Raw genomic sequence first — 12,766 nt, 5'->3', positions numbered from 1 at the left:
AAATGCAGAAAAACGTGGAAAACAGAGCAGCAAAACCTCCGGAGAAGCAGCAGGAGGAAGGGAGTGGTGAGAAAAAATTCCCTGGGGAAAAAATTCCAATGGCAGGGATGAAACAAATGGATTTGGGTTGAAACGGGGAAAATGTCAAATTCTGGGGGGAAACTCTGGGATGGAATTCCCAGAGAATCTTCCTGGATCTCTGGAAGTGCCCAAGGCCACTGGGATAATGGGATGAGCCATGGGGTTGGAATGGGAATGGTCCTTAAATTCCATGATCCAACATTCCATGATCCAACATTTCATGATCCAACATTCCCTCACTGCCTTTGGAGCACCCAGAGTGCATCCAGCACCTCTCCCATGGGTTGGCTCCTGCTAAACCCAAAAAAATCCCAAAAAATCCCCAAAAAAATCTGGTTTGGCTGTAAAAAAAACCAAATTTTGTGTCTCACTCAATAGTGGGATGATCCATGGAGTTGGAATGGGATGATCCTTGAATTCTCTTTCAGCATTCCATGATCCAGCATTGCTTGTTGCCTTTGGAGCACCCAGAGTTCATCCAGCATCTCTCCCATGGGATGGCTCCTGCAAAATCCCAAAAATCCCCAAAAAATCCAGTTTGGCTTTAAAAAAAACCCAATCCAGAAATGAATTTTTTTCCCTTTTTAAATTGATTTTTCCCTTTCTAAATGGATTTTTCCCTCTATAACTGAATTTTTCCCTGTTCCCCCAGAGAGGAAGGAGCCGCTCTCGGAGCTCCCCAGCGAAGCCTCATCCCAACCCCCCGGAGCAGAAATCCCAAGGGAAGTTCATCCCGTGGCAATTCCCAGCGTTGCCTTTGCCCTGCCAGGGGACAACAGTGACTCCCACGCCCTGAACCTGCTGGCTGACCTGGCCCTGGGCTCCTGCCTTCCTGCCTTTATTCCCAAGGATCCTGGGGTGGTCCCTGCGGAATGCGGGGATTCCTGGGATCAGCAGAGCCCTTCCGACCCCAAATCCCTGCGCGTGTCCTCCGACCACAAATACCACAGGGCAGACAAGCAGGGCAAAAAATCCACTTCCAGCAAGGTATCCCTGAGCCAGCCACTTCCTGAGCAAACAGATTCCAGCCAGCTGGCCTCTCTTCCCAGGGAAAAAACCTCTGGAATTTTCAGCGGGAGCAGCGGGGTTCCCATCCCCGCCCTATTCCAGGCCTTTCCTCCCCGCCAAGCTCCGCAGGCCTGCGAGGTGAACTCGCACTCCATCATCTCAGCCGAGCACTCCTACGCCTCCCCCATGCCCGAGGATCCCAAAGCAGCCCCAGATCCCAAAGGGAACACCAGGAGTGCTCCTGCTGCTCCCTTGGTTGGGAAGGTGCTGCCCTTCCGGCACCAGCAGAGCGGCACCGAGCCCGCCCGCAGCCAGAGCTGTGCCAGGAGGAAGGAGGAATTCTCCAGGAGGCACACGGTCAATCTCTGTGGGAATGCCATGAAGGTCACCTGCCGCTGGGAGGAGGAATATCTCTTCCACCTGGACAGCAGGTACACCAACGATTCCCTGGAGAAAACTGTCATCCGTGCCCTGCATGGGTAAGTCAGCCTGGGAGGGGCTGGAGCAGGTTGGGAACGGGGTTCCTTCATCCTGGGCTTTGTTCCCTCTGTGGCTGGGGTTCTCTTGGAAAAGAGGGTTTGGGGGATGCTGGGGAGGGGCAAAGTGGATGTGACCCGGCCAGATGTGATTCCACCCCATCCTGGGGTGATCCATGGTGTGGGCAGCAGGAAAAGGGGGAATTGGGGGAATTCTGGCCCTCCCAGGTGTGACCCCACCTGCAGAGCTGCCCCAGCCCTGGGGACAACAGCAGCAGCACCTGGAGCTGCTGGAGAGAGCCCAGAGGAATCCATGGAGCTGCTCCAGGGCTGGAGCCAGCCTGGGAGAGCTGGGGGTGCTCACCTGGAGAGGAGAAGGTTCCAGGGAGAGCTTCCAGCACATTCCAGGGCCTGCAGGGGCTCCAGGAGAGCTGCAGAGGGACTGGGGACAAGGCCTGCAGGGACAGGAGCCAGGGAATGGCTCCCAGTGCCAGAGGGCAGGCATGGATGGGATCTGGGCAATGAGGAATTCCTGCCTGGGCTGGAACTGCCAGAGCAGCTGGGGCTGCCCTGTGTCCCTTCCCACCCAAACCATCCTGGGATTCTGGGATCAAGGAGAATTTTTATGGAAGTTGGGGATGGAAAAGGGAAGGGAGACCCTTCCTGGAGTCCTGAGATTCCCAGTGAAGGCCCCAGATCCCAAAATTCCTTCCTAGAGCAGAGTCAGGGTGGGGATGGATCCAATCCCAGGCTGGGAGAGCTGGGAATGGAGGGAATTCCCTGGGAGAGGGAGACTGGGGTGGGATTTTGGGAAGGGATTCCCAGAGCAGCTGGGGCTGCCCCTGCATCCCTGCAGTGTCCCAGGCCAGGCTGGACACTGGGGCTGGAGCAGCCTGGGACACTGGGAGGTGTCCCTGCCATGGCAGGAGTGGCACTGGGTGATCTTTGAGATCCCTTCCCACCCAGCCCATTCCATGATTCTGCAATTCCCGAGGCTCTGCAGCTGGAATTGGTCCCTAAAGCCACGAGCCCAAGTCCTCCATCCCCCCTTTAGAGCTCAGATTTCCTCTATTTTTTATTTCTTCCTACAAAAAGCTGGAATCTGCTTTGAGCAGTGTGTGCCTCTGCCTTGGGGCTGAGCCCTGCAGGGAGCCAGGGATGAACTCCAGGGATGGATTTTAGGGATGGATTCCTAGGGATGAACTCCAGGGATGGATTTCAGGGATGGATTCCTAGGGATGAACTCCAGGGATGAATTTAGGGATGAATTCTCAGGGATGAACTCCAGGGATGGATTTCAGGGATGAATTCCCAGGGATGAACTTTAGGAATGAAATTAGGGATGAATTCCCAGGGATGGATTTCAGGGATGAACTCCAGGGATGGATTTAGAGATGAATTCTCAGGGATGAATTTTAGGGATGGATTTCAGGGATGAAGTCCCAGGAATGGATTTCAGGGATGAACTCCAGGGATGAATTTTAGGGATGGATTTTAGGGATGAATTCCCAGGGATGAACTTTAGGAATGAAATTAGGGATGAATTCCCAGGGATGGATTTCAGGGATGAACTCCAGGGATGGATTTCAGGGATGGATTTTAGGGATGAACTCCAGGGATGAACTCCTAGGGATGGATTTTAGGGATGAATTCCCAGAGATGGATTTCAGGGATGAACTCCAGGGATGGATTTAGGGATGAATTTCCAGGGATGAACTCCAGGGATGGATTTCAGGGATGAACTCCAGGGATGAATTTAGAGATGAATTCTCAGGGATGAATTTTAGGGATGGATTTCAGGGATGAACTCCAGGGATGAATTCCCAGGGATGGATTTCAGGGATGAATTCCCAGGGATGGATTCCCAGGGATGGATTTCAGGGATGAACTCCAGGGATGAATTCCAGGGATGGATTTCAGGGATGAACTCCAGGGATGAATTTAGAGATGAATTCTCAGGGATGAATTTAGAGATGAATTCTCAGGGATGAATTTAGAGATGAATTCTCAGGGATGAATTTAGAGATGAATTCTCAGGGATGAATTTAGAGATGAATTCTCAGGGATGAATTTAGAGATGAATTCTCAGGGATGAATTTAGAGATGAATTCTCAGGGATGATTAGGATGAATTCTCAGGGATGATTTTAGGGATGATTCAGGGATGAATTCCCAGGGATGGATTTCAGGGATGAACTCCAGGGATGGATTCCCAGGGATGGATTTCAGGGATGAACTCCAGGGATGGATTTCAGGGATGAACTCCAGGGATGGATTTCAGGGATGAACTCCAGGGATGGATTTCAGGGATGAACTCCAGGGATGAATTTAGAGATGAATTCTCAGGGATGAATTTAGAGATGAATTCTCAGGGATGAATTTTAGGGATGGATTTCAGGGATGAACTCTCAGGGATGGATTTCAGAGATGAATTCCAGGGATGAACTCCAGGGATGAATTCCCAGGGATGAATTCCCAGGGATGAATTCCCTGGAGCGGACCAGGGGAGGATGAGGATGGTTCAGACTCTCTTTGCCTCTCTCCCCAGGCCCTGGGATCCCAACCTTCCCGACGATGTGGAAGGGATGAAGCTGATCCTGCACATGTGGGTGGCCCTGTTCTACAGGAAGCCCAGCAAGCTCCTGAGCAGCTCCAGGAAGGTGGTGGAGCACAGCAATCCCAGGAAATTCGTCTCCATCAACAGCTCCGGCGGCTTCCTGGAGCTCAGCGACGACAGCCAGGACTGCTTTGGCTTCGAGACGTGTCCTGCAGACTCAGGCTCGGATCCTGACCAGACTCCCAGCAGCTCCCTGGATCCCAGCAGCTCCCTGGATCCCAGCACCCCTTCCCAGGGCACCTCCCAGCCGGAGAGGAGCCCCGCGGACTCCCAGACGGACGCGGACGGAGCTGCCGCAGCCGTGGACAGCACGGTGTCCTCCTCCTCGGGGGAGCTGCCCTGCAGGGAGGAGGAGGAGGAGCCTTCCTCCACCAGCTGTCCCGAGAGCCTTTCCCTGCAGGAGCATTCCAGGGAAAAGCTGGATGGGGCAGGCGGGGAGCCCGAGGGTGTTCCCGAGGAGAGCGCGCCCGACGTCTCCAGCGGCACCGCGGTGAGTGCGGCCTGGGCGGGCTCCAGGGAAGGTGTTCCTCCTGAAAGAGCAGGATTTTCCTCCTAAAAAACCAGGATTTTCCTCCTGAAATAGCAGGATTTTCCTCTTGAAAATAGCAGGATTTTCCTCTTGAAAATAGCAGGATTTTCCTCCTGAAATAGCAGGATTTTCCTCCTGAAAGAGCAGGATTTTCCTCCTGAAAGAGCAGGATTTTCCTCCTGAAAATAGCAGGATTTTCCTTCTGAAATAGCAGGATTTTCCTCCTGAAATAGCAGGATTTTCCTCCTGGAATAGAGCAGGATTTTCCTCCTGAAAAGAGCAGGATTTTCCTCCTGAAAGAGCAGGATTTTCCTCCTGAAAAGAGCAGGATTTTCCTCCTGAAAGAGCAGGATTTTCCTCCTAAAAGAGCAGGATTTTCCTTCTGAAATAGCAGGATTTTCCTCCTGAAATAGCAGGATTTTCCTCCTGGAAAGAGCAGGATTTTCCTCCTGAAAGAGCAGGATTTTCCTCTTGAAAATAGCAGGATTTTCCTCTTGAAAATAGCAGGATTTTCCTCCTGAAAGAGCAAGATTTTCCTCCTGAAATAGCAGAATTTTCCTCTTAAAAGAGCAGGATTTTCCTCCTGAAATAGCAGGAGTTTCCTCTTAGGGAAGCAGAATTTTGTCTTAGAGGAGCAGAATTTTCCTCCTATAAGAGCAGGATTTTCATCTTAGAAGAGCAGGATGTTCCTTTTAGAGGAGCAGGATTTTCCTCTTAAAAGAGCAGGATTTTCCTCTTAAAGGAGGAGGATTTACCTCTTAAAACAGCAGGAATTTCCTCTTAGGGAAGCAGAATCTTCCTCTTAGAGGAGCAGAATTTTCCTCCTATAAGAGCAGGATTTTCCTCTCAGAGGAGCAGGAATTTCCTCTTAAAAGAGCAGGAGTTTCCTCTTAGGAAAGCAGAATTTTCCTCTTAGGGGAGCAGGATTTTCCTCGTAGAAGAGCAGGATTTTCCTCCTTTAAGAGCAGGATTTTCCTCTTAGTGGAGGAGGATTTTCATCTCTTAAAAGAGCAGGAATTTCCTTCTAGAGGAGCAGCATTTTCCTCTTGAAAGAGCAGGAGTTTCCTCTCAGAGGAGTGGGATTTTCCAGAGGAGTGGAGATGTGCTTGTGGGGTATCCAGGGAAGCAGGGATGCTCTCAGAGGGGGAGGAATCCCAAATTAAAATCATTAAAGGGTCGAGCTCAGCGCCTGTTCCTGATTGAAATTCCCAGTTTGGGTGTCCTCAGCTGAGGGGAGCCCCCAGAATTCCAAATCCAGCACAGCCATTCATTCCCAGGTGGGTTGGAAAGCTGGGATTTGTTGGCTCAGGGGTTTTTCCTCACACAGGTGCCAGTGCAGTGCTTTGCATCATTTCCCTCATCCCTCCGCTGAAATCCGTGAAAATTCCATTCTGGATAAAACTTGAAATGAATTTTTACACTTTCTCCAGTCTGCCCACGGTCAGGAGTGGAGGTTCTTGGGGTAAACATAAAATGTGGGGATCTGCTGAGCTATTTCCCAGCCTGAATCCTCAAATTTAAATCATTCCTTTAAAACTTGAACAAGAGGAGCAGCTTCCATAGGGCTGGAATTGTTTTGCACGAAGGAAAAAATACTCCAGTGTTTTTCTTTCCTGCATTTTCCTATGAGGAATGTTTTTTTCTTGTTAACCTGTGGATTGTGTTCCAGGAGGAGGCAGCCAAGGAGGACCTGCTGGATGCCAGGATCACCCCCAGCCCTCCCGAGGAGCTCAGCTGTCCCAGCAAATCCCCGGGAACGGAAATCCCCGGGAGCCAAACCCCAAACTCCAGCACAGCTCCGTGGACAGACCCCCCCAGTGCTCCTCGGGAAAACGGGGAGCAGCAGCAGGAGAAGCAGCAGAGGCAGGATCAGAGAGTGGCCCCGGCCCTCCCGAGGATGAGGAGGGAGTGGGAGGCTCTGGGCATTCCCTGGAAGTTGAGGATGGCGCTGATCCGCAGCCTGCCTGTGATTCCGTGCCCTTGGAGACAACTCCTGGAAGTGCAGAGCCTGGGGGAGCCACTGAGGAAGGGCAGGAATGCCAGGAGCCCTCGGGGCACTCGGAAAAGGAGGAGAGGGAGGTGGAGGAGGAGGAGAAGGAGAACGAGGAGCTGGAGGATGAAAGCTCCTTCCTGGGCCCTGTGGATTTGGTGCTGTCCGAGAGCAGCGATGCCGAGATGGAATGCGAGCACGGCGAGCAGAATCCAGGGAATTCGGCGTCTCCAGAGGAGTTTGGTGCTCCTGAAGAGGAGCCTGTGCCCAGCCCCACCTCCCTGGCACCGCCCTGCCCTGACAGATCCTCCCCAGCGCCCTCAGATGGGGCCGGGACTGACCCTGGAGCCTTTCCCGAGGAGATGTCACCAAACCAGGAGGAGCTCCCGGATCCCTGGGACGCTCCGGGCACGCCGGAGTCAGAGACAGACGGGGCTGGAGTGGCCAGTCTGGCCGAGCTGGGGTCACCCCACGGTGACAGCGGGGAGCTGCCAGTCCCCCCTGAGCCCAGCCTTGTCCGTGGGGCACAGCCTGACAGTGTCACAGACAGCCCAGATCCTGCTGGAGCCACGCTGGGGAACGGGAACGGCTCCGAGCACAAAATCGGGGATCAGGCGCCCTCTGGAGAGCACTGGGAGCCTGCTGGGAACACAGGGTCCCCCTGCAGACCGGGAATGAGCCTGGCCCTGTCCCCTGACACCTGCTCCATCTGCCTGACCTCTCCCACCAGGTCCCTGGATCCGTGGGCTGCTCCAGAGGATCAGCCCATGGAGAGCATCCAGTCCCCGTCCCAGAGCGACCTGGGACAGAGCAGCTGCTTCTCCCAGCGGGGTGGGGATGGCACCGATCCCGACCCCAATTCCCTGGATGCTGAGGAGTCACCCCAAGGTGGGAACGGGGTGTTGGTGGAGGAACAGCTGGGGAGCCCCTCTGCCAACAGCACAGAGGAGCTGGATGATCCCATGGGAGCAGGAGATGGCCGGGACTCCCCCTTTGAGTACACGGACATAGGAGATGACTGCGGAGCTGAGGAGAGCGAGGATGTGTTCCCTGGGACAGAGAATTCCCCTGGGAATGACACCACGAACACGGAGATGGCGGAGATCCCTGTCCACCATCACCTCCTGGAATCAGAGCCCTCCTCCTCCATCAGGGAGGGCATCTCAGCCGTACAGGAGCTCCCCAGGCAGCAGCAGAGCTTCCCAAACATCCACGGGGACTCAGCTCCTGCTTCTCCTGCCCCCAGAGACTCCAATCCCGGCGTTCCCGCCGTGCCGGGCCGGCGGGAGTCGGTGCTGTGCCGCCTCTGGAAGCCGTGCTGGGATGGAGGAGCCTCCCAGGTGAGCGTGGCTGCCTGGAGCCTGGATGGCTCCTTCCATCCCAGCTGTTCCCAAGAGCTCGTGGAATCCCCAGCTCCCTGCTCCCCCCTGGAGGCGTCAACGGAGCCGGGATCTGCTCCTCCTTCTCCCTGTGACCCGTGGGACGATCCGGAGCCTGCGGAACCGGGCTCACCACTCCCTGAGGTGCTCCCTGGGATGCTCCCTCCCACTCCAGACAGTGCCCAGTGGGCTGGGAGCCATGGCAGCCCTGGGATCAGCCCTGGGAGCCATGGCAGCCCCAGGAGCAGCCCCGGCAGCCCCAGGAGCCATGGCAGCCCTGGGATCAGCCCCAGGAGCTGTGGGAGCCTCAGGAACTGTGGCAGCCCCAGGAGCCATGGCAGCCCCAGGAGCTGTGGCAGCCCCAGGAACCATGGCAGCCCTGGGAGCAGCCCCAGAATCCATGGCAGCCCCAAGAGCCAAGACAGTCCCAGGAGCCATGGCAGCCTTGGGAGGTCTGGGAGCCCCAGGAGCTGTGGCAGCCCCAGGAGCCCCAGGAGCTGTGGCAGCCCCAGGAGCCCCAGGAGCTGTGGCAGCCCCAGGAGCTGTGGCAGCCCTGGAATTCATGGCAGCCCCAGGAGCTGTGGCAGCCTTGGGAACCCTGGCAGCCCCAGGAGCTGTGGCAGCCTCAGAAGCCCCAGAAGCCATGGCAGCCCCAGGATCCATGGTAGCCCCAAAAGCCCCAGGAGCTTTGGCAGCCCCAGGAGCTGTGGTAGCCTTGGGAACCCTGGCAGCCCCAGAAGCCATGGCAGCCCAGGAGCTGTGGCACTCAGAAGCCCCAAGCCAGGCAGCCCAGACTGTGGTAGCCCCAAAAGCCCCAGGAGCTTTGGCAGCCCCAGGAGCTGTGGTAGCCTCAGAAGCCCCAGGAGCTGTGGTAGCCCCAGGAGCCATGGTAGCCATGGTAGCCCCCAGAGCCAGGCAGGGGATGCCAGAGGGAGCCCCGGGGAGGAGCCCTTCCTGCCAGAGGACCTGGAAGGAGGCAGCAGCAGCATTCCCAGCCCTGCACCTTTCCCAGCCCAGGAGTGTCCCCTGTGCCAGCCCTGGGAAGTGTGTGAGCACAACCCCGAGGGATCCCAGGTGTTCCCTGATCCTGACTGTGCCGACACTGAGGTGGGACAGGGAGAAGTTCCCGCTTCTCCCACGCCGTGGGACGAGCCCAGGGATCTCTCTGGAGAACACCTGGAGTTCAGTGATGCTGAGGATATTTCGGATCTGCTCCCAAGGGAAGAGCAGCTCCCGAGCCAAGACACACACGAGGGCTTGGCCTTTGAAGATCCATTGGAGAATTCCTTTGGTGACTCAGACCAGGAATATTTGGAGGGGAATTCTCGCTCCCCTCTTCCAAGCAGGAGTTCCTGCATCATGAGATCCACGGGTGCTGCAGGAACAAGGACTACCTGGGACAGCTCCTCCAGGAGCTCCGTGCACACCGAGGAGCCTGGGGAGGCCTGGGACTGGGATGACCGCAGGGATCACGGGAGCCTTGTGGTCAGCAGGCAGTGCCAGGAGAGGATGGAACATTTCCAGCTTCCCAGGAGGCGCCGCCGCCGTGCCCGGGAGTCTCACCTGGCCCGCTCGCTGCTGGGGACCTGGAGGGGCTTGGAGGAGATCACCCAGCACACTTTGGACATGGAGTGTCTCCGCTTCCATTATAAGCTAAAAGAAATCCTAAGGAATGGCAGACGCCCCTTTTCTACCTCCCAAAGCATCTTCCCGACGGACTTTCCTCCCCGCCGCGCCCCCGTCCCGCTGTCCCCGCGCAGCCGGAGCCCCCTGCAGGTGACAATTCCCCCCTCGGACGCGTGGCCGGGCGGGCTCCGCTCCCGCGGGGACCCTCGGGCCGCCAGGAGGAGCCGTTCCCGGGCCAGGAGCCGGGAGCGCGGGGCCGCCCTGCGCCTGGCCCGGCTGCGGCACCCGCCCGCCCCGCCCCAGCCCCAGCCCCAGCCCCAGCCGGAGCCGCGCGGGGACGTGGCCGGCATCCTGCAGGAGTTCTCCGAGTTCCAGAGGGTGCTGCTGGCCGGGGCCGGGGCCGGGAGCGCCGCCCCGGTGCAGGGCGAGCCCGGGGGCGGCCGGGCGGAGCTGGCCCGGCCCCGCGGGACGGCGGCGTTCCAGGGAATGGTGGCCGAGCTGTGCGGGGCCCTGCGCTGCCACCTGCGCCGCGTGGCCGCCCGAGGGCAGCCCGGAATGTTCTACCTGCTGGAGACGGGCACGGAGCCCTTCTTCGACAGGGTGAAGGTGGGAGCTGCTCCTGGATGGGGGGGGAGGGAATGGGTGTGGGTTGGGGTGGACTGGGATGGATGGGGAGGGATTGGAATGGACTGAGATGGATGGGAATGGATTGGGGTGGATGAGGAGGGATTGGGATGGATGGGAATGGATTGGGGTGGATTGGAATGGATCAGGATGGATGGAAGTGGATAAAGATGGATTGGGGTGGGTTGGGATGGATTGCATGGGAGGGGGATTGGAGGACTGCAAGGATGGGAGGTTGGGGTGGATGGAAGGATCGATGGATGGGGTGGTTGGGATGGATTGCAATGGATGGATGGATGGGTGGATGGATGATGGATGGATCAGATGATGGGATGGATCAGGATGGATGGAATGGATCAGGATGGATGGAATGGATCAGGATGGGCAGCTCCAGGGGAGAGCTGAGGGTGGCAGGAGCAGGGAAGCTTGGGCAACCTGACAGGGATGGTTTGGGAGCCAGGAGCCACCTTGGCTGCCAATGCCAGGAGTTGGAATCGCAGGCACAGGAGCCTTGGGATTGAGTCATCAGAGAATCATGGAATGGTTTGGGTGGGAAAGACCTTAAGGATCATCCAGTTCCAACCCCATGGCAGGGACACCTCCCTCTATCCCAGGCTGCTCTGCCTGGCCTTGGACACTCCAGGGATGCAGGGGCAGCCACAGCTGCTCTGGCAATTCCAGCCCAGCCAGGAATTCCTAATTCCCAATATCCCACCTAAAACTACTCTGGTTTAGTCTGAAGTCCAGCCATCCCCCAGCACTGCCAAGGCCACACTGCCCATGTCCCCAAGTGTCACATCCGTGTGCCTTTTACATCCCTGCAGGGCTGGGGACTCCCATTCCCCTGGGCAGCTCATTCCCCTTCCTGTCCCCTTGTTCCTCATTCCCCATCCAAGCCTCCCCTGTTTGTTCCAGGCCCTGCTGAAGGCCGAGGGCTTTGTGAGGGTGGAGCCCCTGAACTTCTGCAGAGCCCAGCACCAGGACAGCGAGCGGCTGCTGGTCATCATCAGGAACGAGGACATCGCCTCCCACATCCACACCGTGAGCCTGAACCCCTCTTTTCCTTCTCTCAGCACTGGGCTTTAGTCCCAGGATCCATTAAACACTTGGAGCAGCCCAGCTCAGAGCAGTGAGGTTGGAATTCCCTGGTCCAGCCTCTCCCTGAGTCACCATCTCCAGGGGATGGGAGCATGGAGCGCTGGGCTGGGATGTGGGGACAGCAATGTTGGGATGCTGCAAGGCTGGGCTGGGCTGGGCTGGGCTGGGCTGGGCTGGGCTGGGCTGGGCTGGGCCTGGGCTGGGCTCTCTGGGCTGGGCTTGGGCTGGGCTGGGCTGGGCTGGGCTGGTTGGGCTGGGCTGGGCTGGGCTCTCTGGGCTGGGCTGGCTGGGCTGGGTCTCTCTGGGCTGGGTGCTGCTGCTGGGCTCTGGGCTGGGCCTCTCTCTGGGCTGGGTGGGCTGGTGGCTCTCTGTGGCTGGGCTCTCTGGGCTGGGTTGGGCTGGGCTCTGGCTGGGCTGGGCTCTCTGGGCTGGGCTGGGCTTGGGCTCTGGGCTGGGCTCTCTGAGCTGGGCTGGGCCTCTGAGCGGGTGGGCTGGCTCTCTGGCTGGGCTCTCTGGGCTGGGCTCTCTGGGCTGGCTGGGCTGGCTCTCTGGGTCTCTGGTGGGCTGGGGCAGTTGCCAGAGCCCTGTTCCTGGAGCAGGTGCCCTCCCTGCTGGAGCTGAAGCGCTGTCCCCGCGTGGTGTTTGCTGGTGTGGACGATCCCGAGGAGGTGACAGTGACACATTCCAGGAGCTCTTCCAGGCCGGAGGGTTCGTGGTGTCCGATGAGGAGCTGCTGGAAAAGGTGACCCTGGGTGAGTCTCACTGGGACATTCCCAAACTTTCCCCTTGCTTCTGTTTCCAGGGGAGAGTTGTGGCCTCCTCTGACATTTGGGTCCCATCAGGAATGGAGTGCCTGGCTCGGGGGTCCCCAGGACAGGGCAGGGCTGTCCCGGGATGTTTGTTTGGCCTGGAAACTCATGGAATGCTTTAGTTAGAAGAGACCTTAAGGATTATCCAATTCCATGGCAGGGACACCTCCCAGTGTCCCAGCCTGCTCCATCCCAGTGTCCAGCCTGGCCTGGGACACTGCAGGGATGCAGGGGCAGCCCCAGCTGCTCTGGCAGTTCCAGCCCAGGCAGGAATTCCTTCCCAGTATCCAGTGGGAAAAGGAGGAGAACTTGCTGCTGCCTTCAGCTCCTTAGGTGGGAAGTGGCAGAGAAAAGAGAGCCACCTCTTCTGGGAGGTGCTCAGTGAGGTGACCGGAAGGCTGCATGTGTCCTTTTGGATATCAGGGAAAAAACACACCAGGACAGGGTCCCAGTTCCCCATCCTGTGCAGTTGGAGTCTCCATCCTTGCAGAGACTCAAAGCTTCCCCTGGACAGAGCCCTGAGCACCCCC

The 12,766-nt window shown here is 57.6% G+C and overlaps 2 protein-coding genes across 2 annotated transcripts; both read left to right on the top strand.

Annotated features, from left to right (window-relative positions):
- Window positions 1-6: 6 nt before the first annotated feature.
- Window positions 7-7,497, top strand: LOC127061169 (uncharacterized). The gene is made up of 4 exons (XM_050987709.1): window positions 7-66; window positions 734-1,568; window positions 4,113-4,671; window positions 6,380-7,497. Exons 2-4 carry the CDS (start codon window positions 1,276-1,278, stop codon window positions 7,376-7,378), a joined length of 1,851 nt encoding a protein of 616 aa, XP_050843666.1. The 5' UTR covers window positions 7-66; window positions 734-1,275; the 3' UTR covers window positions 7,379-7,497.
- Window positions 7,498-8,879: 1,382 nt separating this feature from the next.
- LOC127061168 (protein TASOR 2-like) lies at window positions 8,880-12,135 on the top strand (the record flags this gene model as incomplete). The annotated part of the gene is made up of 3 exons (XM_050987708.1): window positions 8,880-10,311; window positions 11,245-11,370; window positions 12,027-12,135. Coding segments are annotated over exons 1-3 (1,108 nt in total), but the record flags the coding sequence as incomplete, so codon positions are not given.
- Between the last annotated feature and the right edge of the window lie 631 nt (window positions 12,136-12,766).

This window comes from Serinus canaria, unplaced genomic scaffold, assembly GCF_022539315.1.
Source record: "Serinus canaria isolate serCan28SL12 unplaced genomic scaffold, serCan2020 HiC_scaffold_159, whole genome shotgun sequence".
Lineage (NCBI taxonomy): Eukaryota > Metazoa > Chordata > Aves > Passeriformes > Fringillidae > Serinus > Serinus canaria.
Note: the sequence above shows the minus strand (reverse complement) of the source record. Positions and strands in the feature narration are given on the sequence as shown.